Source organism: Thermobia domestica, chromosome 4 (assembly GCF_964235325.1).
Source record: "Thermobia domestica chromosome 4, izTheDome1.hap1.1, whole genome shotgun sequence".
NCBI lineage: Eukaryota > Metazoa > Arthropoda > Insecta > Zygentoma > Lepismatidae > Thermobia > Thermobia domestica.
The window spans coordinates 321,401,258-321,427,915 of NC_137457.1; the positions used below are offsets into that span (position 1 = coordinate 321,401,258).

General features: G+C 36.0%; 1 protein-coding gene across 1 annotated transcript; it reads left to right on the top strand.

Annotated features, from left to right (window-relative positions):
- Window positions 1-1,746: 1,746 nt before the first annotated feature.
- On the top strand, window positions 1,747-19,903 carry LOC145684378 (uncharacterized). The gene is made up of 3 exons (XM_081756625.1): window positions 1,747-1,947; window positions 16,567-17,096; window positions 18,322-19,903. Exons 2-3 carry the CDS (start codon window positions 16,711-16,713, stop codon window positions 19,640-19,642), a joined length of 1,707 nt encoding a protein of 568 aa, XP_081612751.1. The 5' UTR covers window positions 1,747-1,947; window positions 16,567-16,710; the 3' UTR covers window positions 19,643-19,903.
- The last annotated feature ends 6,755 nt before the right edge of the window (window positions 19,904-26,658 follow it).

Here is a 26,658-nt window from a genome sequence, read left to right on the forward strand (position 1 = left end):
CAAGTGTAATACACCAACACGACTCTGCATAAGGCCTGCACCTTGTAAGAGGTATACCTCGAAGATGCTCGAATTTTCCTGTCTACAAACATGAATTAATTCAACGAAGTTGTATATCACAGATCCTCTAAAGTGGTGAGCATTTTTCAAAATTATTAAATTTTATCAATTTTTGTTGGCACGAAATTTTATATTTAACTGGGAAACTTCAAGCCTTCGGGCGGGAAAAACGCTATTACGAATCTGGCAATACTGGGTGTGGTGGCGACAAGGATTGTTATAAAATAGAGGATCTGCCCATACGTATCTTCATCATATGAACTCTAAGAAGCCAAAAAACAACTGAGCATCATCTGAGCCGAAACGTCTGATTGGCTACTCTCGTTTCCGCCATGATCGTTGGCTCGAAACATTGCGATCTTATTGGCGCGGAGTGGCCAGAGTACGGTAGGTGTTGCAAAGCAGTGACGTATGGCTTCACGATTTTGTTGTATGGGCAGATCCTCTATTTTATAACATCCTTGGGTGGCGAGCGGTATTTTAAAACGCATAATTCTATCAGTGTTGTCAGATGGCGGGAAATTTCCCGCAAAACGGGAAATTCTTAGCATTGGCGGGAATGTGGGAACTTCTACTTGAAAATGAGAAATTTCGTCAACTTTTCTTCCCTGTAATGTCGACTCTTTCACACTCCTTGTTTTGATCTCTTTGTACATGTAATAATATACGGATTGGAAGCCTCTTTGAAGGTCAAAAGAACCAGAACAGCAAGAGAGGTTTACAAACCGAACCAAATGCAACTGATTGTTAATCGTGCCAATATCCATTTTTTGCGAGACGAAATAAGGAAGGGAGACTTTGTGGTCCTTTGCTTACTATATTTATTATGGCCAGTCATTCATGAAATGTTAGGGTGAGGATAGTAGTAGAAAGCGATTAGACACTCGCTTTTACTTATGTGTCGAATGTTTTGTTTATACATTTAACCACACAGAACGTTAATAAAATCATTTTACTCATAGGTAAAAGTGGATCTGAAAAAGTAAGGGGACGGTAGGCAGCGGAATGACGTCACGCTGTCCCCCTGCCTATCTTTGCCCACTGATTTTTTTTAGAAACTAGGAGGACGTCATACATATTTTTCGGAGGTGAGGAGACGGCGTTCCCCGCAGTTTTACCCCTGATTTTACTACGAACACGAATAAAAGTATATTAGAAAATGCATGCTCTCGACCGCTATTGAAGATCTGGATTCTAGTCTCCCTATAGCAGTTGACATTTCTGTCGTTTCTGACCAACTTGTACATTTTTTTTGTGCCAGCAGAAATAATGGTTTTGATGTTTTTTATTTGTTTTTCTTTTAATAATCATGAGACATGTCCTATAAAAAAGTTCTTTCTTTCTTGGCGGGAAATTTTGCAAACGATCGGAAAATTTCAGGGCTTTGGGCAGGAAGTCTATTATTCTGAATCTGACAACACTGGCCCAAAGCCCAGAAACTTTCCGATCGTACATGTACAAAGACAAGGTTGCTTGAAATGACCATTTCATTTCAAGCAACCTTGGTACAAAGAGATGAAAACAAGGGGTGTGAAAAAGTCGACATTAAAGGGAAGAAAATTGACGGAATTTCCCATTTTCAACTAGAAATTCCCGCATTCCCGCCAATGCTAAGAATTTCCCGTTTTGAGAGAAATTTCCCGCCATCTGACAACACTGCTTTGGGCGGGGAATCTATTATTCTGAATCTGACAACACTGAATTCTATTACTATTTGTATTCCATTTACAACCTGTTCGTAAATTGATATTTCCACAATATACTTTTAATACTTCGTATGAAACACGATCTTATTGCTTTGTTGTACGCTTAATCTACTTAATAGTTGCCCAACGGGTTTTCGTAGGGCATTAAACTGGTGAAGAAGAATAAGAATGTTTCTTCAAGGTAATAAAATTTCTAAATTTCTTATAACCTGGTACAGTTAATAATATGAGAAACAATGATGTCGCTCATAATAATAATTGTCTATTATTTTACAGTAGGGCCCAAACATTAATTGCATGGACTGTAAAATTTACGATTTTCCATCAAAGTACAGGCGGGTTAGGTTAGCTATTGTATAAAATGTAGCGCTTAAACGATTTGGTAGTATCCATACTTAAATTCCAGAATCATGACTTCATTCTTGAGGAAATTGAGCGTAAAAGGGGGTAGTGGAAACAGACGAATACATTTTATTAATGGTGATAATTCCAGTTTTATGCTTCCGTACTTTACACGAACAAGTTTACCTCATGATTAATTATCTCCGATCCAGGAATTATGAAATTGTGAACTGCACTTCTATTGAATACCATCAACATTGTACTTTAAAATACTGAATAAGTTAGAAAAGAAAGGGCGTTCACAGGAGCAAAGTGTAATTCCGTGCAGATTTATTGTACAGATCCACACAGAAATTCATGAGACATCTTTCTCTGTGCATTCATGTTCTATACTTTGAGGAATAACTTTTGAGATGTGTAGTTGCATTCTTCTGTGCAGATTCACTTTAATAGATGTTCTATAAAAGCACCAATTAACTTCTGCTAGGTTTCCACTAAATGCACCAACGCCATGTTAACAAAACAGCAGAGCGAGCAACAGCGATCGAAGGAGATAAGAAGCCCAGCAGGGCTCGTTGTTTCCTATCTGTAAAACAATTTATGCAAAAGCAAGGTTGCATAAATGTTATCACTAAAAGGCACTAATGTTATCTTGAGAAAACAGCTGATCAAGGGAACGGAGTCAGAAGCACCACGAGATTCTGTTGTTTTCTACCTTTGTCACAGTTTAGAGAAGCATTTATTTCTTCCACTATCAGGAAGTTCTAATTCTCTCCCCAATTTGCACTGATACTTCTGTACTACATCGCTTATTATCGCCACTACTCAGAATTCCGGAATGGACACAATTAATGATTTTTCAGTGAATACACACTACATCAAGATTTCAATAGTTCCGTTTCGTAACCCTTGCCTCTCGTATACCCTGATTCACTTTCAATCAGTTTATACACTGTGCATAAGAAACCCTAAAAATCAGGGAAAAATGGAAATGAAACGATGAAATGAAAAAGGAAGGAAATTTGGTTAAATTAGCTTGGAGGCTAGGTTTTAATGTAAATGGAAGGGAACTAAGTGAGAAAGAAATTGAAAAAAAAAAACAAAGAACTTCTTGAGTTTTGTTGAAAAAAGACAATGGAAAACGATAAATGAAAAAAGAGCAGTACTTTCTTTTATTATTTTTTTTTTTCAGGAACCCAACTTCCGAAGAGAAGGAAGGAAACAACCTTGAACCTGAACTTGAACGTGCATTTTTTTCTGTAAAATGTTATAGGGGAGAGGGGGGTACATTTGAACATCTGTTTTCGAATATTCGTTTTTGCTTCCAAACACTCAGTAAATTTCCTCCTAGAACTGTAGCAAAAACTAAATATAATATACATTATATTTGCCATAAAATAGAGTACTTTGTTTAATCTTGTCATTCTGTGCAAGGGCGCAGGGGGTGTCGTTCAAATGTACCCCCTTGGGGGGTAGATTTAAACAAGCATGGGGTAGATTTGAACATACGTGGGGCAGTTTTGAACAAACCATTATTTTACTAGAATAATCGTTATTTTCAGGATGAATTCGTTTACGAACAACAAGACTAATGTAACAAAGCACCATTAACGGTTTAAGGCACAAGAATTAACCAATCGCGTATGACAAGGAAATAATGATAATAGTAATAATTGCTGAAACATATATATCAGGCCCGTATTTGTATATTGTGCGCCTCTGTGCTCTAAATAATTTGCCTCCCCTTTGAAAACACATCTGAATTGAGTTGAATTCATGGTTTTTAGGGTCACTGAGATGAATAGTGACAGTTTTAATCCAATTCAACTTCAAGGTCATACTCAACTTCCGAGTGAGGCGGGCGAGAGTTTAAAAGTAATCGAAAACGACAGATATTAGTGTTGAATTCATTGTTTTCGAGGTCGCTGAGTTTAAGGGTATCAGTTTTCATGATGTTCAAGTTCATCCTCACCCCTTGGGGTGGGAGTAGGAGAGAATGGCTTTTTAAAAAATAATCAGATAAGCTAGCTAATTAATAACTACTGTAATTAGAACGAATTAAACATTTTCTCGCTCTTGCGCGGGACTCTGAGTGTGATAGTATTAAATATAACTTTATGTAAATCTTTTTTTTTTTTTTTTTTTTAAATCGAAAATTTTGCCGCCCCTTAAATTGTGACGTCCTGTGTTGGAGCACAGAATAGTAGTTACCTAAATACGGGCCTGCATATATGATGTACGTTATACGTTACACACACACACACAAAGGATATGTGGACAACATATCTATAGGCGTAGGTGTGATCTGAAGAAAAATTTAAAAGAATACGATCATCGTAGCATATCTGTGAAAATATGATTATGATTCACTTTTTAATTTTGCTCGTTATACCTGATAGGCTTAATGGAAAACCTGTTACTACTAACAATCTAAGAGATCTAAGAAATTACATTTTTTCACCACTAACCGGGTACTGGACACAAAATTTATTCTACCCTAAAATTCTGCAAATCAACATGAAATGTCATAATTTTTGCAGTACGCTTTGTCTCTCCAGAAGTTGTGGGATTAGAAAGTCTACACACAATATCAGCAGTTGTTACTGAACATTTGTCTTTCTTGTCTGAGAACACAAACATGTTGGTGGTACTTATAAGTTTCAGAAAAGTAGAGGTAGAACAATGTTCAAATGTGCCCCCTAATTTTTGTTCAAAACTGCCCCAACCGGCATGACCAAGCGGAATTTGGTAATACCCAGATAGTACAAACTATTGTGAAATACAAAGGGCAACATTAGATAAGTAAATTAATGTACTTGCTTCTGCAATGAATGGCAGATAATATCAAAACACAGGCTTCTGTCAAAAATCTTACAAAACTTCACAAAAATTCCAACTTTCCACCCCACAAATGTAACAAAATACTGCTGTACATCAACAGTTACACTAAAATGGCAGATAACAGTTGACCGTCACGCAACGCAGTTTTGTCAAACTAAAAATTTTGAAACCACCAGATATGCTATTATTTCTAGCCTGTTATCTTAAATGTTCAAAGGTACCCCCTGTTCAAATGTCCCCCCCTCTCCCCTACATCATTTTTTTTTCCGTACCAATCTGTGTTGGACGTAAAAGCAGAAACCACTTCGATTGCTTAATAACTCTAATACAATATTAGTTGTAATTTATCATTCACATTTCACAAACTGCATATCCAGCTATAATGACCTTATGAGAGAATACGTGAATACTACCTTCGACATTCATTTCTATATTTCCACGTAAATATATATCTCAAAGGTAGATGTACTCTATGTTTACATTATTTACATAGTACTCAATTAAAATATTCTTACAAATTTCTTCTGTGTATTTTATAAATATATGAATACGTATAGTAAATCTGCACTTGATATTCTTGTAAATTTTTACGTTTTTCTTGTAAATATAATCTATTTCTCGCTTCCCTCTGTAATATCTATCCTCTAAAGCTCATTGCTTCACAATGCAATATGAACTATGTTGTTAATAGAAACAAAATTAAATTTGTTACAAACTAATATTTCCTTCCAGTTGAACAGACTGACTTGCTGTTTAGTAGAAATGTGTTAATATTATAGGTAAGATTTATTGATATTAAAAAATAATTTCCTGCTAATTCAGTTGCACATTAGGGAACCATCGGCAGCTTAGGAACATTGTAACTATCTGTTAACTATGTTTATAGTTTTGTACGTAAACAATAATTATTGACTTTTATACACATTCTCAATAGTGAGGTTATATATAACTTAATTGGATTGATATTTCTTCTTTTATATATACTAAATTCACTCTTCGTAAACATATTTTTTTTTCTTTTCTTGATGGAGTTGCATTTTTAGGTGCATATTTACTGTAGGAAGTTTTAATTGTTATAGGTTTAGCAGCACTTTATCACTTAAAATTTTGTTCGCGACTATCTACAAGATAGCTTTTTACGTGGTTTAGGCTCACTCAGTAGGATTAGTATCTGCCAGGGTTATAGGTTGTGCGACAGCGCGGTTTGGTGACATCATGCGCCGAAGGCGTTTTTCGATGTCACACGAAGTCTCCTTTTGGTTGAAGTAACGACAAGGACATTGCTCCTTGTACTATTTAGATTGACACCTGTTCGGAACTTTGTATATTTGATGTACACAATGCACGTAAATGTAAGGAAATGGTTAATGCACAATTTACCTTGTAATATAATATTTTATCGTGAATATATTTTTGCCCTGATACTCATAGACAATATATGTATGTTTCACAATTACTCGCTCCTGCAACACGTACATAATTCAAACATCCCGCAGTTATTTGTTGCTCGGAGACTTCTGTAGTTAAGCATCATGAGTTACCTCACTGCATTCGCGCACTCTGTTCCACTTCACATGCAGTGTTTAATGGCTTCTGTATAAAGGAGCTCGTGGTTTAGGTCACCCACTTTCACTCATCAATTTGTACGTAGTATGTATTATATTCACATATATATTTACTCACATATATTTACATATATATATATTACTGATAGAGTGGTCTACAGGGTTGGCAAAGACCATGGTTTTTATTGAGAAAACCTGTTTTTTTGGGATTTAAACCAGGATTTTTGGTTTAAATAATTTGCTCTGTGTGTTTATATCACAAATGGACAGAAATAAGTTTGTTTCGCCTTAGTATTATTATGCAACAACCGGGTTATGCTTGAAGGAGTCACATAAGCTTAAAGCGGAATCCAAACCGCTTCTCGGCTTACACCCGAGATGAGTTGTCCTTCATTTGAACTCGAAACCGGAACTAAGTTGCAAAAAATTCGATACGTCTGCCAACTCACGAAGGGTTCCTGATAAGAATACGTTGTACTGATCTTCACATACTTGTTAATATAATTTACAAGAGTCATTTCATGACAAAAAGATACACAGTTGCACAAATGAAACCATTTTACAGAATTACTTATGGATAATTTGAGAATACTGCAGAATACTGAAGAACTAATTTAGTCTAAGTTAGTTCACTACGCCTTTTATTAATCCAGGTTAAAGAAATACAACGACTTGATTTGCGTATCGGTAAGAAAAGTGAATAAAGATACGAATTATTTAAGTCCACTTTGGCTCTAATCTATTTAGACATAAATAGACATTAAAGATACTTCTGATTTCTACAAATGCCTCTCGTGTGGTTTGTATGACCCTTCCCCCAAAATACGGAATTTCGATGTATTTTATCAACAGTAAATATTATTAAATGCAACAATATTCAGAATTTTTCTTTCATTGCAATTGCGTAACAATAATAACAAGCTATAAAAATATCGCATACAAAAGAAACATACCTAAAATTTATTAAAAAAAACAAAAGTTGCTTTTGTAGTATAATCTCTTTGAGTAATGAATGGGGAATTTAGATCTGAATATAATACGAATGATATTCGGGAGTAAAACGCGATAACTCACAAATATGTTGTTATCGCTGGTGTGGGAGGTCGCTTCTATTTATCCTTGTACTCAATAACCAATATACATTATAAGTCTCCCAATCATCTTCCTCCACCGAGATACATAACATGCTTTGCCAACTGTCACTCAAACTTGGGAGGATTTGTGTGAAAGCTGGAACGCAACGTGGTCGGTCGTGTTCGAGCTGTCTGTGTGATGATTAACACTCTAAGTCCTCTTTTTACCTTTTGGAATTGTTGCGAGGAATTGCTCACTGCTCCTGCAAATTATCAGCAAATTACTCGCTCCCGTTGCTCCTAACATGTTGACCTACATCTGACCTGACGGCTAACCTAACAGCTGATCACGATAGAATGTCATACATCTGTATAGCACCCTGAACAAATTGCACTGTGTGATTTTCTAACATAACTTCTGTTGTTGACTGAGAAACGTTGGTAGTGTTTTCTAAAGCTACATTTTCAATTTCAAGACAATTCTGAGTATCCTTTACTTCACAACCCTGCTCTCGTGAATATGACGTGTGGTCTTGTGTTTGCGCATCCTGTACATCAACTGTCGCTTCAAAATCTAAAATTTGTTTTTCGACCTGTTCTTGATGTTCATTCACTTCTTGTTGTGACGCGGTTTGCTTACTTTCTAATTTTTCGAACGTAGCCAGACTTTCGTCGAGGTTATGCGTGTCTTCGGCTCTACAACTTTTATCCACTATCTATTGTTCTGCCTAATTGTTCAATTTTACTACCTATGTCTTCCTTTAAACTGGTAATAATATAATTTAATTTATCATTATTTTTCGAAGACTGTTACTCAAGCAATGCAGTAAGCATTTGCTTTAACTCTGCGAGGTCTAGCATTTTGTTTACTTATATTTCTATTGACTGTCTCTAAAATCGGCTAATGGTATCTCTAAAGTATCTAAAGGTTCTCTAAATTGCAACTAATATCTCTAATGCACATGCAAAAACGCAGTAATAAACATACACTTCACTCTTGTAATGCACAAATCACCATACGCGTTGACCTACATTTTCTTTCTTTCTTTCTTTCTTTCAATACCGGTATTTAAATGGAGTTAATTTGTTTGTTTGCGCGGCTAGTAGATAGTCTATAAAAAATGAAGAATTATGCTAGAACTATTTAAATGTTAACTAGTTACTGTACTCGCGGCTTCTACTAAATCAATTAAGTAAATTATTTTACTATGATCTCGGGTTTCGTGCACCAATTATTTATGTTATCGCTGGTGTGGAAGGTCGCTTCTATTTATCCTTGTACTCAATAACCAATATACATTGTAAGTCTCCCAATCATCTTCCTCCACCGAGATACATAACATGCTTACCAACTGTCACTCAAAGTTGGGGGGATTTGAGTGAAAGCTGGTACGCAACGTGGTCGGTCGTGTTCGAGCTATCTTGTATGATGATTAACACTCTAAGTCCTCTTTTTACCTTTTGGACTTGTTGCGAGGGATAGCTCACTGCTCCTGCAAATTATCAGAAAGCACTTCAGGGTTTCAATGTTTGTCGCCCCAATCGCTTCACGCGAATTTCTTCCGTGACGCAAGTTTCGATGTTCGTCGCCCAACTAACTTGTGCTTCTCCTGATCACCGAGGGTCACGTGACTAGCAACCACTCACTCAATATAACATTGTCCACTATTGGTTGATGACCAATTGCTCTACTCACATATACATATAGAAACAAATTTAATTTTGTCTTCAAGTCGGGTTTGGATATACGACGTAGTTCACTGTTGCCAACTAGAGTACTTTTCACTAAAATTAGTTGAAAAACTTAATAAAATAAACGTTTTAATTTTCTTACTTCGATGAGCGTCCCGCTGTCGATAGCAGTGTGTTCATGAAGATTTTACGAACAGTTTTTCATTTTTTCTTTTGGTTTAAACCAGTTGGTTTTCGTCAAGAAACCGTCTGGTTTGAACCTGCCAAACCTGGTGGTCTATCATATTAATATTTGATATTTCTTCCGTAAATATAAATATGTGGAGCCGTAGTGTAATTCTTGCTTCTTACGTTTAAAGGAACAACTGAAGGAAAAAAGAAACGATTAAAATGATTTTACTACATACCTTTATGTTTCCGCAAACGATTTGCAGGGAATTACATAGTAATATACGCACTAAGTACACGTTAAGTAGGGAAGGAAATAAACAAATTTGGAGCGAATTTTTGTATGTTTATTTATGTTCTTTTCTTTTGTACAAGTTAAACTACGGGACAATTGATCAAACATATTTTTTAGATATCATCCGGGATTTGACGTTACTAGTATACATATATATAGTAATTACTTTTTTACTCCTTTCTTGCTTCTAGTACGCACAGCTGCGCAATATAGGTGGATACTAATACGACATGAAAACAGTTATTCCACTTTAACACAGTTTTTTTATATACTGTGCACTTGTGGCTTTTCTTTATGAGCCTTTTCTACTTATTTAATTGTTAGTGTTTTTTCATTTTTTAAAATTAACTTTGAGTTCGATTCTCTTTGGAGGGCATTGAAGGCCTTATGGTGCTTTTATTCCACCTTGTACTCTAGATGTATGTTTTACATCGTATCACTGTTGAAAAGTAACAGTTATAGCAATTAGTAACAGTAAAAGTAAATTTGAAACACCAATAACAATTAGTCGGCATGTGTGTATGAGAGGAAACTGATAAGTAGAGACAGGCGGAGGGAGGTTCGATATTGACAATCACTGTTTTGATGCAAGCTTGTATAAATTAAAACCGAGTTTCAATGGTGCGGCTGTTACTTAACTAGGTTTTTGGGCATCAAAGTTGATTTGTAACATAGTAAGTATTGGGTTCAGAGCGTTGACTTAGATATGTAACACTGAGATACAGGATGCTAAGCGTACAGGCTCACACAGCCACTGTGTTAATAAAAATTTATATACTACATGGCATCCCCCGTTCAGTTCTTCGGTCATTTTCATTTTTGTCTTTACGTACAATAGCATTGTATTAAGCACATGTCTTAATGTTTTTTCTCTGTTAATTGAGGGGCCAAATTTTCCGCTTCTGTGTGAATAATTACCTCGAAGTCTACGTATCTCTCAAAAAAGTTTTCCAAGTATCTTCATTTCCATCATTTTTGTTCTGCTCCTTGCAATTTCCACCTAATTCTTTAAAAGGTTGCACTTCGGTTTCGCCCTTCTGTTTTACTGAGTGTGGATACGCAGGTGGTTTCCTTTGTGAACTCTGAAAGTCGAAGGGTTCGGAAGAAGGCGAAAACTAAGTTCAGGTAACATACTGACTTATAACACCCAATTGAAGTTGAGGGGGAACCGTAAGTTGAGTAGTGTTTTTTCTGTCTCGCAGTAATTAGGCCTGCTTAATACCTATTATTTTTTTTCTTACCATCATCCGCTTTTACTACATATAGAAGCGGAGTTAGTAGTGAGCGCACTCAAACCAGTATAAACAGAAACAGCGAGAATTGGAAGTAGCAGTAGGTAGGTGCTTGAATATTAGGCCACCGAAGGCGATTGTGTTTCTATTGTTCACACTCTCTTGCTTTTTCTGTTTGTAATGTTGCATTTATTCTTAGGAACTACACCTAATTTGTATTTTTTCTGTTTTTGTTGTGCTACTGCATCGTGTCTAAACATAAAATGTGATAATAGTAGAGAATCCGTGTAACGTGGGTTCCTGTCACCACGGCATGGCGCGTCCTTAGGTTGCGGATCGAGGAGAAGGTTTCTAGATATAGAGGTTAGCTGCGAATATACTGAATAAGCAGTTGCGGACAGAGGACTAGGAGTGGCCCTCCAGCTTGGGGGTTTAGGTAAGGCTAACAACCACATCCTGTAAAAAAAGGTACTTGTTCAGAAACCTTCACAAAAGCCTCGGACAAGGACTAATAACTTGGCATAGCTCAGCAAAAGAAAATGGACATGAGATTTGGAACATGGAATATTAGAAGTCTTTAAAGGGCAGGCGCGTTAAAATCCGTAACGAGTGAGCTAGAGAAATACAGGATGAACCTAGTAAGAGTTCAGGAAGTTAAGTGGGAAGGAAATGGATCTGTGAATTCCGGAAATTTTACGTTCTTTTACGGGAAGGAAATAAAAATCACAGTTAGGAACAGGGTTTTTCGTTCGCAAACGAATATTACCAGTAATTAAACGGGTTGAATTTGTTACTGACAGACTTTCTTTTAGGACACTTAAGGAATGGTAATGTGATATTATTGTTCTAAATGTACATGTTCCAATTGAAGATAAGGGTAACGATATAAAAGATAGTTTTCGCGAAGAAGTGGAACAGATATATGACCAACTCCCGCGATACCATATGAAAATTCTATTAGGTTATTTCAATGCGAAGGTAGGACGAAAGGATATTTTCAAACCGATTATAGGGAACGAAAGTCTGCATAAGGAAAGTAATCACAACGGTGTTAGACTCGTGAACTTTGCAACATCCAAAAACCTAATCGTGAAGAGTACAAAATTCCCACATCGCGACATTCATAAATACACTTGGACATCACCAGACGGAAAAACACATAATCAAGTTGATCACGTTTTAGTAGATAGACGAAGGCAATCTAGCATAATTGATGTCCGGTCGTTTAGAGGGGCTGATTGTGATACTGATTACTACCTGGTAGTAGCGATAACACGAGAGATTATCGCTCAATAAAGGTAATTTTCAATGTCCAAAAACGAGGAGATTTAATTTAAAGAAATTAGAAGTGAGCCAGGTAAGAGATGAATATCAGATTGAAGTTTCGAATAGTTTCTCGCTTTTAGAAGACGGAGTGCACTAGTGTTGAGTATACTTGGATTGAAATTAGAGATAGCATTAAAAGTTCAGCAATAGAAACATTGGGACATGCGGAAATACGTAGGAACAAACCATGGTTCGACCAGGAATACCTTAATCTAGCAGAGAAGAGAAAACAGGCAAAATTACGGTGGCTACAAAATCCGAATGAAATAACTACACAAAATTTCGCAGATAGGCGGGAAACTTCCAAAATTTTTAGAAAAAAGAAACGCGATTTTTTGAAAGCTAAAATTAAGGAACTCGAAGATAATAGTAAAAATAAAAATATTCGGGACATGTATATGGGGATCAGGGAATTTAAGAAATGCTATCAACCTCGTGCTTATATATTAAAGAAAGCTGACGGAACAGTTCTCACTGATGCGGATAGCCTCTTAAATAGATGGAAAGATTTCTTTGCCGATTTGCTAAACACGCAGACGAACACTAATGTGCGTGGAGAAAAGGAGATACACACCGCAGAACCGTATATTCCAGAACCCAACCGAATAGAAGTAGAAACCGCTATAAAGAAATTAAAGAAACACAAATCTTTGGGTGTAGATGAAATTCCGGCTGAGTTAATTTTAGCTGGAGGCGAAAAATTATGGAACAAGATACAAAAACTCATTCTCCTTGTGTGGAACAAGGAAGAATTGCTACAAGAGTGGAAAGAATCAATCATTGTTCCAATTCACAAGAAAGGCGACAAAACTGACTGTAATAATTATCGAGGCATTTCTCTTCGTCAACATCCTATATAATCCTTTCAAATATTCTATTAGCAAGATTGACCCCATATGCAGATGAAATTATTGGAGATTATCAGTGCGGATTTAGACGAAATCGATCAAATATTTACTGTTCACCAAATACTCGAAAAAAAAGTGAGAATACTATACCCCGGTACATGAACTATTTATTGATTTTACAAAGGCGTACGACTTGGTTAAGAGAGAAACCTTATACAACGTTTTTACAGAACTTGGAATACCGAGAAAGCTAATTAGATTAAGATATGTTTAAATGAGTCTCAAAGTAGAGTCCGGGTAGAAAAATTTTTGTCCACGAGCTTTCACTTCGAAAATGGCCTGAAACAAGGAGATGCGTTGTCGGCATTATTATTTAACTTCATGCTGGAATACGCCATAAGGAAAATCTAAGATAGCAACCAGGGCCTAGAGTTGAACGGTATTCACCAGGTTATGGCATATGCTGATGATGTGAATTTAATAGGGGATGAGAGGAGAACAATAGAAAGAAATGCAGAGTTCTTATTAAACGCTTGCAGGGACATAGGTTTAGAAGAAAATGCAGAGAAAACTAAATACATGGAAGTGCGTCGGGATCGTAATACGGCAAATTGTGGATGCGTTAAAATATTAAATAATACTTCTTTTAAAGTGGATACTTTCAATTATTTAGGATTGATATTAACAGACGAAAATCATATTCACAAAGAAATTAAATGTTGACTAAAAGCAGGGAATTCGTGTTACTATTCGGTTCAAAATCTCTTGATGTGGCGAATTCTGTCGAAGAATTTGAATCTTGAAGTATATAAAACGATAATTATGCCTGTTCTGTATGGTTGCGAAACATGGTCGCTTACTCTGAGGGAAGAACATAGACTGAAAGTATTTTAGAACAAGATCCTGAGAATATTCGGACCCAAGAGGAATGGGGAATGTTGGAAACTTCATAACGAGGAACTACATAATTTATACGGTTTACCCAACATTGTTAGGGTCTTCAAGTCGAGGAGGCTTAGATGCGCAGGTCATGTAGCTGGAATGGAAGAAAGTGGAAACGCTTTCAAAGTCTTGACTGGAAGACCCATCGGAAAACGACCAGTAGGAAGACCTAGGCGCAGATGGGAGGACAATACTAAGTTGGATGTCGCAGAGATAGGAATACAAAGTAGAAACTGGATCCTATTAGCTAATGCAAGAAGTCAGTGGAGAGGTTTTGTGAACGCGGCATTAAACCTCCGGGTTCCATAGGCCATAGAGTTAGTTAGTTAATAGTAGAGAATATTCTTTGTTATGTCTTACTAATCCGCGTTTCATTATCTAAGACTCATAAACGCACTTTTGTATTTTTGTGTTTGAAATTAGGAACCTTTTCTAATCAGTTCCACGTTTTTCTTTTTTCACTGTTTTTGTTCTTCACTTCTCATATGAAAAGCACTGCAATACATTTCGTTCCACATCGTTGCATTTTTGGTGAACGTATGTGTCGAACTGCGTTTTGCAAGTAAGGCTACATGTGTTTTAGTAAGTTATTTACAGTCCATTTATAGTATGTGGTCTATATTTGAAGGGTAAGGGGAAAAAGGAATGTCACAAAAATTGATTTTTGAGAAGACAGCGTTTTAATATTGAAAACCTCATAAAAGGAATAGGGTTAGTCAAATCTTTTGCCCCTTTTTGCATGGACATTTCGACATCTACGCATGCATGGTATATACAGTCAAATAGTACCAAGAGTCACCAACAGATAGGACAAAGCACCCGATAAAGCACACACATGGACATTCCTTGTTTTTTCCCCTTACCCTTCATTTGTTGTATGTGGTCTTTCAACTTATAGGAGCCAGTTTTCAGCGCAGCCTTTACTTCAGTAGTACATACATGTATCCTCTATTACTCTTAAAAAAAGAAGAAAAGAAAATGGACTTTGTAACGCTCTAGGATCGTAAGTATTGTTATCGAGTTTATACGCCAGCAATATGTATAGGCGTACATCTCAATAGCTTATGACTACTACGTAACGACTGTAAAAGGAATATTGGTAAATCTACTGATAGAAGTTCGGGAAGTTTTTACTTCATATTTGATATCATAAATCCAAGAGGAAAGTGAACAATAACTACTGTTAATCAGTGAATATTATCCACTATTTCTACAATTTTTTTTATATATGGTACTTGTATACCTGATTGTTATGACCGAGTTATTACTGTCAGGTGGGTGTGTTAGTCTAAATGCCAATTAACCCGTAAGTTTGGTTAGATTTACATAAAGCTTTCGTCGGCAAGAAGGAAATTATTTTAAATAGAGTTTACTTATCGTATGTTACCGATGATCTAAGCAGCCATGTGTAATAGGTAGCCCCCCAGACCTGCTCTGGCGAATTCCCTCTTTCATAGCACCCGATAAACTGTTATTGAAAAGTTACTGTTCATGTAATGTACAGTACATTATTATAAATTATAAATTTTTCCAACCGTCGATCGTGTAGTATAAAAGGTACTCAAACTTGTTCAGAAGATGAGGGGTAAAGTTTGCCACTATAATGTTAGATAAATAGATTTTTCTGATTTTCTTTGGTATGTAAACATTTGGTTACTGTTATAGCCGTTTTTTTTTGCTCGCATTTTAATGAAGAACGAACAAGTTCCTTTATTGAATGTGAGTATACAATTGTTATGAAAATGTTAGGTAGCATTTCTTATGGTTTTCTGTGATTGGCCCACTCCTTTCCTAACTTACACATGACTGATTTGAGATAACCCAAAGTAAGCCAAAGCGAACTTTCTTCACCGTTGTGTCTCTAATGTAACTTTTCCCAAACCTCAACTCAGCTTAAGAAATCGAAATTGTAACTAATCTAAACATACTGATCGAAAGCATTACAACTTTGCTAACTTAAAACCTTCTACATTACTGAAGGTGGTGATTGTAATTGCAAATAGCCACTTAGGTTCTTGCTTTGTAACTGTTAACACCTTATTACTCTATTACCTTTTGTCCAAATTTTGATTTCTACTTGTTTACGAAGCGAGTTATCTGGTATTTCTGGCTTTAAGCACCCGTATCAGCGTTGCGCGTTTAGATACCACAAAACGTACTCGGGAAAGAATGCAATTCATTGGATTTCTGTCTACCAAGCTGGATTAAACACTTGGTAATAAAGATGAATATATAAACTCAGTTTTTTTTATATAACACCATTTCATACGTGATATGATTTCATGAAACATCAAATTTCATGTGTGATATAATCTATCACTTATTTATATTTTGCAGAAATTTATGAACAGATTGTCTTTCTGTACTGATATTTCAGTTCATCGTTTCTTATTGGGACGTTTTTATTGTGGTTAATTTGAATGTACTTAGTATTTTGATAATTGATTAAAACAAATTGTACTTTTATTTTTTCTAGGTTCATTTCAATGAAAATAAGTTCCGTAAAGGAAATGAAAGCTGCTTATATGGGATTTTGATTTATGGTGATTTCAAAGTTACTAATAGAAAAATATTCTTTTTGAGGTCTTCGGAAACTATTACTTTCTAGATACAGAATTTGATGATGGAAGATAAAGCTATAACACAAAGTAAATCCCCTCCTGTTATAGCTGAACTACTATGTAAATCTAAATACAGAAATTGTTTTGTCAAGTTGGAACCATTGGAAGATCAGGAAATAGTAATTCCTGTATTAGTGGAAGAGAAAAAAAGGGGATTATGCACGTTCACAGAACATCTGAAGCAGTGTGACATTACGATTTGCCCATCACTTTCGAATTTGGAACCACGCTATATAAAAACAGAAACAGAATTCATATCCAATGGAACGTCTATGTGTGAAACTAACTTAAAAATAGAGAAGTGCAAAGGTGATGCAAGTGGATTATTCTCAAATGGCATATTAGTAAAGGAATCACGTGAGACGGTTGAGTGGAAGGATGAAAGGTATTTAAAAAAAATATTTGATAAATATGCATTTGATGAAGTTTGAGGGATAAATTGAAAGAGTTTATTTTGTTGCGAAAATAGAAATATTTCTGTGCATTTCCTTAATTTTGTATATGGTTAGCTCGATACAGGCGAAACGTACGATTGCAATGTAACAAGTTCGATGCTCTCAGACACCGCCAGATTTTGTTGGTGTGTAGGAAAATAGAGGACAAATTTTTGGACGTGAACAAGGTTTTATCTCGTATTGTGTGCTTTTTTCGGATAAATTGTAACAAATTTACGTCGTTTCTTGAATCGTAACATTTATGTACAGTTCTTATATTTAAAAGTTTCGAGAAGACGCTTCGATTACGGTACTTTTTTTTAGTTAACATTAAAATAGCTAAAAATATAAGATTTCATAAAGCAGGAACAAGTTTCTGATGTCACTCATAAAAACACAATATAACGGAAAATTTGTAGTAGCTTTTCGTGATATGCTCTGTGAATTCAGAAAGGTAAATCGCATCATAGAGAAAGTACTTATGTCGTTAAGATCTTAGTGTTAAAAATTTATTGTATTTTCATAGTTCACTGTAATACATTCCGAGTTTTGTAGACTTGCCGGTGGAAGAGTGTTTTGAAAGAATTCCTAAGCACTCTCTATAATAGGCTTTTCTAAAAAAAAGTTGATGATCTATTTCACTAGCATGATTAGAACGCGTATGAAAGCCTTGTACATGGCTCTCTTTTCTTTTTATGCTTTTTTTGAAATAAACTGTAAAAATAGTCTAATTTTTAATTTCTTAGTTTTTGCTATTCGAATGCATTTTATGAACGCGGTCTTCGACACTAGAATACTTTGAATGTACATTGCCCAATTCTTCTCGCTTGCAATATTACTGTTGCAGAGGTCTCAATTAATGTTTGTTACACCATAGCATTTTAAGTGTGTAAAAATACACTGTATTATAGATATGGTATAGGAATCTGTATTTTAATGTGTACAGCAGAGGGTGTAATAACCTAACGTACTGTCCTTTGATGAAATATAGCTTTCTTTAGCTAGAAACATAATTAAGCTAGTGGAACGTAGAGTAAGTTAAACGATTTCCTGCTGTTGATATTTGCATCGTACAAAAAATTCTGCCTCTTTTCTACATATTGGTTTTATATTTATAAGGGTGTTTCAAAGGAATATATGAGACATGTTAAGTTTTTTCTTGCTTCTTTCTTCTAGGAAATACTTTGAACGGAAAGGACATACGCAGTTAAGTACAATTGGAGAAGTTGATGATAGGGAAAATGAGTCGTCAGTTGGGAGTGCTACAGTAAAAAAATTAACGATTGGAAATACTAAATCAATTTCGTCAATGAGGTATGACGAATCGTTTGACAATACGATGCTAGTAAAACATTTTCCAACTTACGTAGTTTCACCGTCGCTCTCATGTGGTTCATCATTTGGAGCGAAATTAAAATCAGCAGGGCATTTCTCGGCTGACAAAGACAACAAATATTTAAGATCAAGTAAATCCAAATTTGCCCGAAAAAATGATTTAGCAACAAATTCACTTCAGAGCCCATATTCTTGTGACACATGTGGATTCTCATTTAAATCAATAGCTGGCTTAAATAAACATTTAACAACTCACGCAGTTGAAAAAATGCATTGCTGTGAAGAATGTGGAAAATCATTTACGCACAATAGATACTTACAGAGACATAAATCAAGGCATGGAATTGGTAAAAACTACGCTTGTGAGGAATGTGGCTATTCTGCTGGCTCGTTGTCGAACATCAGAATGCATCTGTTAACTCACTTGAATATAAAACCATATTCCTGTGAAATATGTGGAAAACAGTTTTCAAGAAAGCTTTACTATGAGTGGCATTTGTTAACACATTCAGCGGACCTTAGAGCAGATATGTTAACTCAGTCGAAAGTAAATTCTTATTCATGTGATGTATGTGGATATTCGTTTCCAGAGAAGAGTAAGTTGAAAAACCATTTATCAACACATTCACAATTGTTAATAAGCGAGCAATTATCCAGATTTACTTGCAGTGATTGTGGTAAAAAATTTTCTGAGAAAGGCTCGTTGAAAAAGCATCTCTTGTTTGGTAGAAATCATGGAAATAAGAAACAATATAATTGTGATAAATGTGGTAAATTGTTTTTCAGAAAGAATTCATTAAATAGGCATTTAGTTTCACATTTGAATGCTAAACCGTATTCTTGTGCTGAGTGCGGTAAATCGTATAGTAGAAAATATAATTTGGAAGATCACTTACTAATTCATTCAGGTAAAGGGTATTTTCTCTGTGAGAAATGCGGTATGATCTTATCAGGAAAAAGTACATTGAAAGTGCATTTACTAATGCATACAGATTTGAAATCGTATTCTTGTAAATTATGTAGTAAGTCATTCTCCGTAAAAGGAAATTTAAATAATCATTTATTAAGTCATACGGATGAAAGGCCCCATGGTTGTGAGAAGTGTTATAGATCTTTCAAAACTAAATACGCATTAAAGTATCATACTAGGTTATGCAGATAAGGATAATGATGTTTAGAGCGTAGAAAATAATTTGCTGAACACCACAGTTTGAAACATATCTTCTGATCTGTAAGTAAATAAAATTTATGAGAAATGTTAGAGGTCGTTCAAATGTAAATCGACATTAAAGAGTCATGTTGGTTCATGCAGATAAGGAAGATGTTTGAAGTGTGCAAAATAATTTGCTGAATACCACAATTTCAACATTATTTTTTCGTGTGTATGTAAATAGAATTTTAATAAATTGATAATCTTAACTTATTCACACAGAATTTTGTTGAAAGATACCTAGCCACCCACCTCTTCTGTTCTATCATTTATACAGCGAGTCATTTTTTTCCCTTGATGAGTCTCAGCAATTATTTTTGGCCAAATATGAGTGGGTTTAATGCCTTATGCACGTACAACTAGTTTTGAATATCTTACGTTTTAGAGAGAAAGTTAAGACTCACACACTATTCACATGTTGACCCCACAGAGATTAAAACGTTTTGTGAGCTGGTTACATCATTAGTTAATCTTACTTGCTTCGTGTATTCTATTTGTGGATATGTTTTAAATGGTATTTTCAAAACGTTTATAGTATTGATTGAATCGGATTTCATTCAATCCGAGGTGATTTTGAGTTTAACGTCCCGTTCAGCAGCGAAACTATGGGACGCCTACTGATTAACGTGGGATTCGAACCACATGAGCTCCCGCTGGGAACCGAAACTGGGCCTTCCACGCCAAAGGTGAGACGCTATCCACTTAGCCACGAGGGAGCTCTTATTAAATCCAATTCTAGTTGTCTAGCTTAAGTACACTTTTGCGAAACAATGTTACATATGTAAATGTTCCCAAGTCTCTAAAATTGTTAATTGAAAACAACGAATACGAACTAATAGGGGAAATAGAATAATATAAGAAAATTTCCGAGCAGGGCTCATTGTTTCAAATATCGAGCTTCTCTTTTGTTACTTAACATGATGATACTTTTAAATCAAGATAGTATTTTGCTGAATACAGTATACTTTGTTGAATACGCGCGCTTTGCTAAAAAAAAGTAGTAAAGAACAGGGAGGGTTTTAAGAAAAAGGTTGTTTGTATCAATAAAGCTGAAGGAAAATGTTACACCTCTTTTAATAGGTGTGCGTGTTGCACCTTCTTGGATTTACTCAGTACCTTCTTGTTTCTAACATTCCTGCTACTCTTGCCGTACAGTTTTTAAAATTGTATGTATTACACGTAAGTGATCAACAATTTTCTAACCTAATCAAAACTCGAGAGGCAAAGCCGGGAAAGCTTTTCTGCGTTTGCCGATGTAATCCCTTCTTAACGCAGTTCAATTCTGACAACGATCTATAAGATTTTCTTATACTTGAATGAGTAATAGTGAATCCTAGTATTCAGGAAAGCACTATCACCCATAATAACTACTTCATTACTACTAGATCATGCTATTAAGCTAAGGAGAATAAAAAAAAAAAAGAGATCATTTTTTCCCCTTCGTAATGTGCTGTTATACCAATGAAATTTATATTGCCTTGGTGCTTTAAAATGATTTTGGAAAGCTCTCCACGGTGATTTCATGTTTTCGTTTGCACCTAAACGTTGTAATAGTTCGCAACTGTATATTTCAGTCATCGTATCTCCATTTGGTAGAGACTCCTTCAGAAGAATGTCCTCAGAAATCACTGGACATCACTGGGGCCGTGGTGGCTCAGTGGTAGAGCGTTCACCTCTGTTGCTTAGGATCCCGGATTCGATCCCAGCCCTGCCAAGTAAACTTTGTGATGGATAAACACCGTGTGCTTGGGTTTTTGGTTTTCCTGGGACTTTACCATGTTCCATTTTCTGCAACGTATTATCAAATTCGCACTGTACATTTGATGGTCCTAATTCATTTTCATCGACCTCTTCTTCCAGGTCTATGTCTTCGTTCAATCTGTCTCCTTTGTAGAGTTCTTCGGTGTACTCCTTCCACCTTCTTCTTATCTGCTCCTCTTCTATTAGCGTTGTCCCGTACTTCTCTATGATAATTTCTGTGCGTTTTTTCTCACCGAACTGTTTTCTAACCTTTCTATATGCTGTCTCTGGGTTGTCTTTGACGATATTTTCCTCAATTTCCTTGCACAACTTGTTTACCCAATTTTCTCTGGCGTTCTTTACTTCTCTGTTGATGTGATTTCTGCACCTTCTATATTCATCTTCTTTGTTTGTTATCTTGAACTGTCTTTCTTCTCCGTCATTTCCAATATTTTTCTGTTATCCAGGGCTTATATGGAGTTCTTGATTCTCTTCCTATGTGCTCGTCAGCTACTTTTAAAATACCTGCTTTCATAGCCTTCTATTTCAAGTTGATGTCATCATCTGCTGAAGCTACCTTAGACGCCTCTTTGTCTGTTAACGTTGCAAATTCCTTTTTCGAGTTTTTATCTCTTCTTAGCTTGGTTGTGTTCCATTTTTCGTTTAGTGTTATCACTCTTTTCTTCTTTAGTCGGAATTCGCTTTTCATCGAAACTAAATTAAGATCTGAGCTAACGTCCGCTCCTGGATAACTCTTACTGGACTTCACTTGATTTCTAAATGCTTGTCGGACCAGTATATAGTCTATTTAGTATCTTTCTTTGTCTGCTGGTGTTGTCCATGCGTATTTTCTTCTTGGTGGTTGTTCGAAGAGAGTATTTGTTACAGTCAGATTATGGCTTTTGTAGAACTCAACTAGTTGTGCACCTCTCGCATTCCTTTCTCCTAGGCCGAAATTCCCAGTTACATTCTCTTCTTTTCCTTCGCCGACTACTGCGTTCCAGTCATCTATGATGATTAAATTGTCCTGGTCTTGAACTTTTACCAATACTTCTATTTGCTCATAGGTCTCTTCTACTTCCTGATGTGTGCAGGTTGATGTAGGCTTATATACTTGAATGAGCGCCATATTCCTCGGGTTTGTTGCTATATTCATCACTACTATCATTGTATCTCCAGTGTCTATAACATTCTGTCCTATCTTTTTTCAAGACAATACCGACTCTTGCTGTACCGTTTACAGCTCCTGAAAAAATCATTTTGAAGTCCCCGCTCCACCTGTCTCCTCCATCAGGCCACCTAACTTCGCTGGTTTTCAAGACATCTATCTTCATGCGTTCCATTTCTTTCTTCAGGTTTTCTAGTTTTCCACATTGTAACAGCGATCACACATTTCAGGTTCTTATCCTACAGGTGTTTAATTTGATGACGACCTGCTGTGTTTCCCTCCACTGCCGAGGACGACCCTATGTGAAACAGTAGTGTCGTATCCCCTAATATTACATTCTCTTTTTTCTCTTTCCATGTTGTTTTCTAGGGACTGAGTAAAGTGGTGGTGTCCCAGGTCCTTGAGTATCTTCCTGGCGATTATGCACTTTGTAATTTCGAATTTCTATTAACGTAATTTCTGCCCTCTGTAAATCGATTTTGTTTAAAAATATGATTATTGTTCCTATTGAAGTTCCGATTACTACTTCTAAAATTCCTGTTTCCATTTCTGCGATTAGGTTCTGTCTGATTACTGGTGACATTGTGATCATTTATTCTGCTATTAAAACAATACGCATTGAAAGTATTTTCTGGTTGTATATTCAAGTTGCGAACTGGAGCATATTGTATATGATTACGACCAGAATTACATTGGCCACTGTCCTGCCCTCTATTACCATTTTGCATCACAGATTGACTTCCATAATTTTGGACAAACATAATCAAATGGTTAAAATTGATACATTGCGCAGACATTAATAGCAGTTGTAACCTAAAAGGTAATAAAATCAGGATAGAAGCAATGATTTGTGAATCTGGATGACTCGGATTTAATGATCTTAACTCGTTAAGTGTAGAAACCACAAATTCAGTAACGCTTCTATGTACCTTGGGATTGAATGGTTTCGTTCTTAGCAATGCATCCTATTTGCTATCATGAATTGTTCTCATAGTTAGATAGCAATGCGTTCTTAAAGTCGGAATAAGTACGGAGACTACTCCTAATGGCCTTGAACCAAGTTAGACACGGTGGCAATAATATATGTGGTAGTAATTTTAAAAATTGAGATTCGTCTACGCCCAATAGTTCACATTTGTTCTCAAATTTTTCGAGGAACCCCGTCGCTGGTATATCTTCCGGAATGCCACTAAGTTTGTAAGTGATTTTACATCACAAAACCGTAACGATATACCTGTGTTGGTCCTCAAATACCTGTATTGGCTTCGTTTCTGATGAGATGATTGCCTCACTCTTCTTTCTCCTTCGGTGCTATCTTCATTACAGCTCGAGGATTCATTACGTTCATAAGTTATTCGAGGATGACGTGTAGATTCCCAAGCGGTAGATGTGGTATGTACAGTATTTGAATGGCCACCAGTCGGCACTGCAATTTCGTGGATACGCCTTTCTTTAATGAAGTTTACTTCATCTTGTAAGTGCTTGATTTGGTTAGCGTGCTCATTTACTGTTGTCTCTATAATATCTACAGTCTTGAACTTCGTTGAATCTCTGTACTATCTAGCCCATTTCTTCATCATAGCGCTCGAACCTAACTGTAATTTGCTGATTCATTTGATTTAATTGTTGTTGTATCTGGTCCCATCTGCCATCGTTACATTGTTGCAATTGCTCTAACTTTTTATCAAAATGTTGAGCTTGATCCTTAATCTGTTGATTCATCTTTTGGTCTAATTTCTCAAACTGTTCATCACTTCGTCGAGCTTGTTCCTTAATTTGTTCCGATATTCCCTTTAAAATATCTATCATGTTTTCTGGAAAACTCATATCAGTATGTATATTTTGGTTATCCGTATCACTCATGATATTTATATTTCTATATATTATCTTGCCACTTCTAAAGATAGTACAATTAATATCTGACTCAATGTTTCTCGTTTTTACTTTACTTCTAAACGAGACAACCCAGTTCCGTCGTTTTGGCACCAATTTATAACGGTTCTTTTTATAATAATTAATTATTGAGCCATTAAAACGTAAACTCCGTTGAATAATTTCATTTATTTATCTCTGTTGTCCTGACAACCAACATCCCAAAATCCTATTATTTAAAACATATAAAACATATGAATATCTTTTTATATCGATATTATAACTAACATATTTCTTTTTCTTTTCCTTCTTCGAATTACATAATCAGCCTAGTACATATTTTAAAATATCTTACGCCCCAAAATTACAATAAAATAAGGATTTACAAGTAGTAAAAATAATAGAACGTACTGTTGTAATATCATGCGCTTGTCGCAGTACGTTTACACCCGTAGGTGAGGACAATACTCAGTCGGTAACAAGAGAATAAAAACTAACCGAGTAGAAAGGAGAAGAAGGAGAAGGAGAGAGGAATGGTAGGTTTTTCGGCCGACTGATGTGCAAAAAGGCAAATTGAAAGTATTAAGTTCTCCGGGCTATAACGAAGACTGTGTTATTGTGGAAAGTAAATATAGACAACGTAGATTGTGTCAGATATATGGTCTGTCAAATATATAGTAGTGTAAAGATTGTGAGTAAAACTTTTGTGACAGTGGGAACAGTGTGCAAGTAGTTCATGGCACATGCACTTGTGTAAGCTAACTGTGTAATTCCAATAAATCAAATGTGTAGAGGAATGTACATAGTTTATTACAACAAACACAGTCAGTAATTTATAACAAGGTAAGTGGTGTTTCTACACTGAACTACCATAACAGATTATCACACGCTAATCACGCGCAAAAGGTGAGTATAACAGCGTGTACCTGCTGCAGTCTATTCATACGTTGATTTACTCATGTTGTAGCACGTGACCTTCACGGGCTGTAACTTTCATCTACCGACGGCGACATAAAGATTATGTTCGACTCAAAACTTACACATATCCGCGTGTGAATTAGTGCTATAAGTGTGTTTACATCTGAACGGTATTAGTGTAACAGTGCATCGAAGTTACTAAAGCCAACATTAGGCTTAGAAGTGGTAAATTATACAGTGTAAGTATGGAGGCGAGTGCAGACAACCAAACAACGACAGAAAACATGGACATTCTTCAAGTGTTGCTGAAAGATATGGCCGAACAGTTACACTCATTTCAACAAGACACAACAGTAAAGTTGGAATCATTACAACAAGGTTATGAAAACATTCGCAAAGAAATTGGTGACCAGTTCAAGTCATTCCAAGAAGACACAGCAGTGAAGTTACAGTCATTACAACAGGATTTGAGTACCGACATTATGTTAGTGCAGTCTGAATTAAATAGTAATCAAGAAGAGGTGAAAAACCAATTACAGACACTCCGTGAAGAGATATCTGATTGCCGTGACACTACAGAAGTGCAGATAGCAGACTTACGCTCCGGATTAAACGAAGTAACTCACATCATGCAAACAGTGCAAGAAGGTGTCAGTCGATTGTATATTGAAGTGGAAACACTGAAGACTACTAGCAACGAGCTGCAGGATCAGCAGCAGACAATGAGGAAGGACATGGAAGAGATGCAAGTAAATCAGGTGGAAATTCAGAAACGTCAAGGTGAACAGGAACTACAAATCCAAAATTTGAAACAGAAATTTGACTATATGGTTAGTCACCAATTTGAACTACCTAAAACATCGAAAGTGACAGAGGGACCAATGAACCAAATCGTTGATCCAAGCCCAGACAGTGACTCAGATGGTTCTTCGAATCAAGATGAGTTAGTTTCACGATGTTGTAGAAATAGAAAACACCGAAGACAGGAATCATCACACCATAATATATCAGAAGAAAATTCAATAACCCAAGATGGACGACCGAGTATTTCTGTGTGGTCTAATGACGAATCGCCAAACATGCCCAATTGGAACAAGGACCGACTATTTAATGGTACACCCAATAAAAAGAAAAGAGTATATCCAGGAAAAGTAGAAAATATTAACCATGAGGAACTACCGTGTTCAAAGGTTTCCAGTGGAAGTGTAACGCTATTGAGAATGAGTGATATCAAGCATCTTTCACGCTTCTCAGGTGAATTTAACGGTCC

Bases quoted from the DNA above. Each gene is read 5' to 3' on its own strand.
- LOC145684378 (XM_081756625.1), top strand. From the start codon at position 16,711: ATGATGGAAGATAAAGCTATAACACAAAGTAAATCCCCTCCTGTTATA. The intron at 17,097-18,321 runs GTATTTAAAAAA...TCTTTCTTCTAG, and splicing joins GTTGAGTGGAAGGATGAAAG to GAAATACTTTGAACGGAAAG.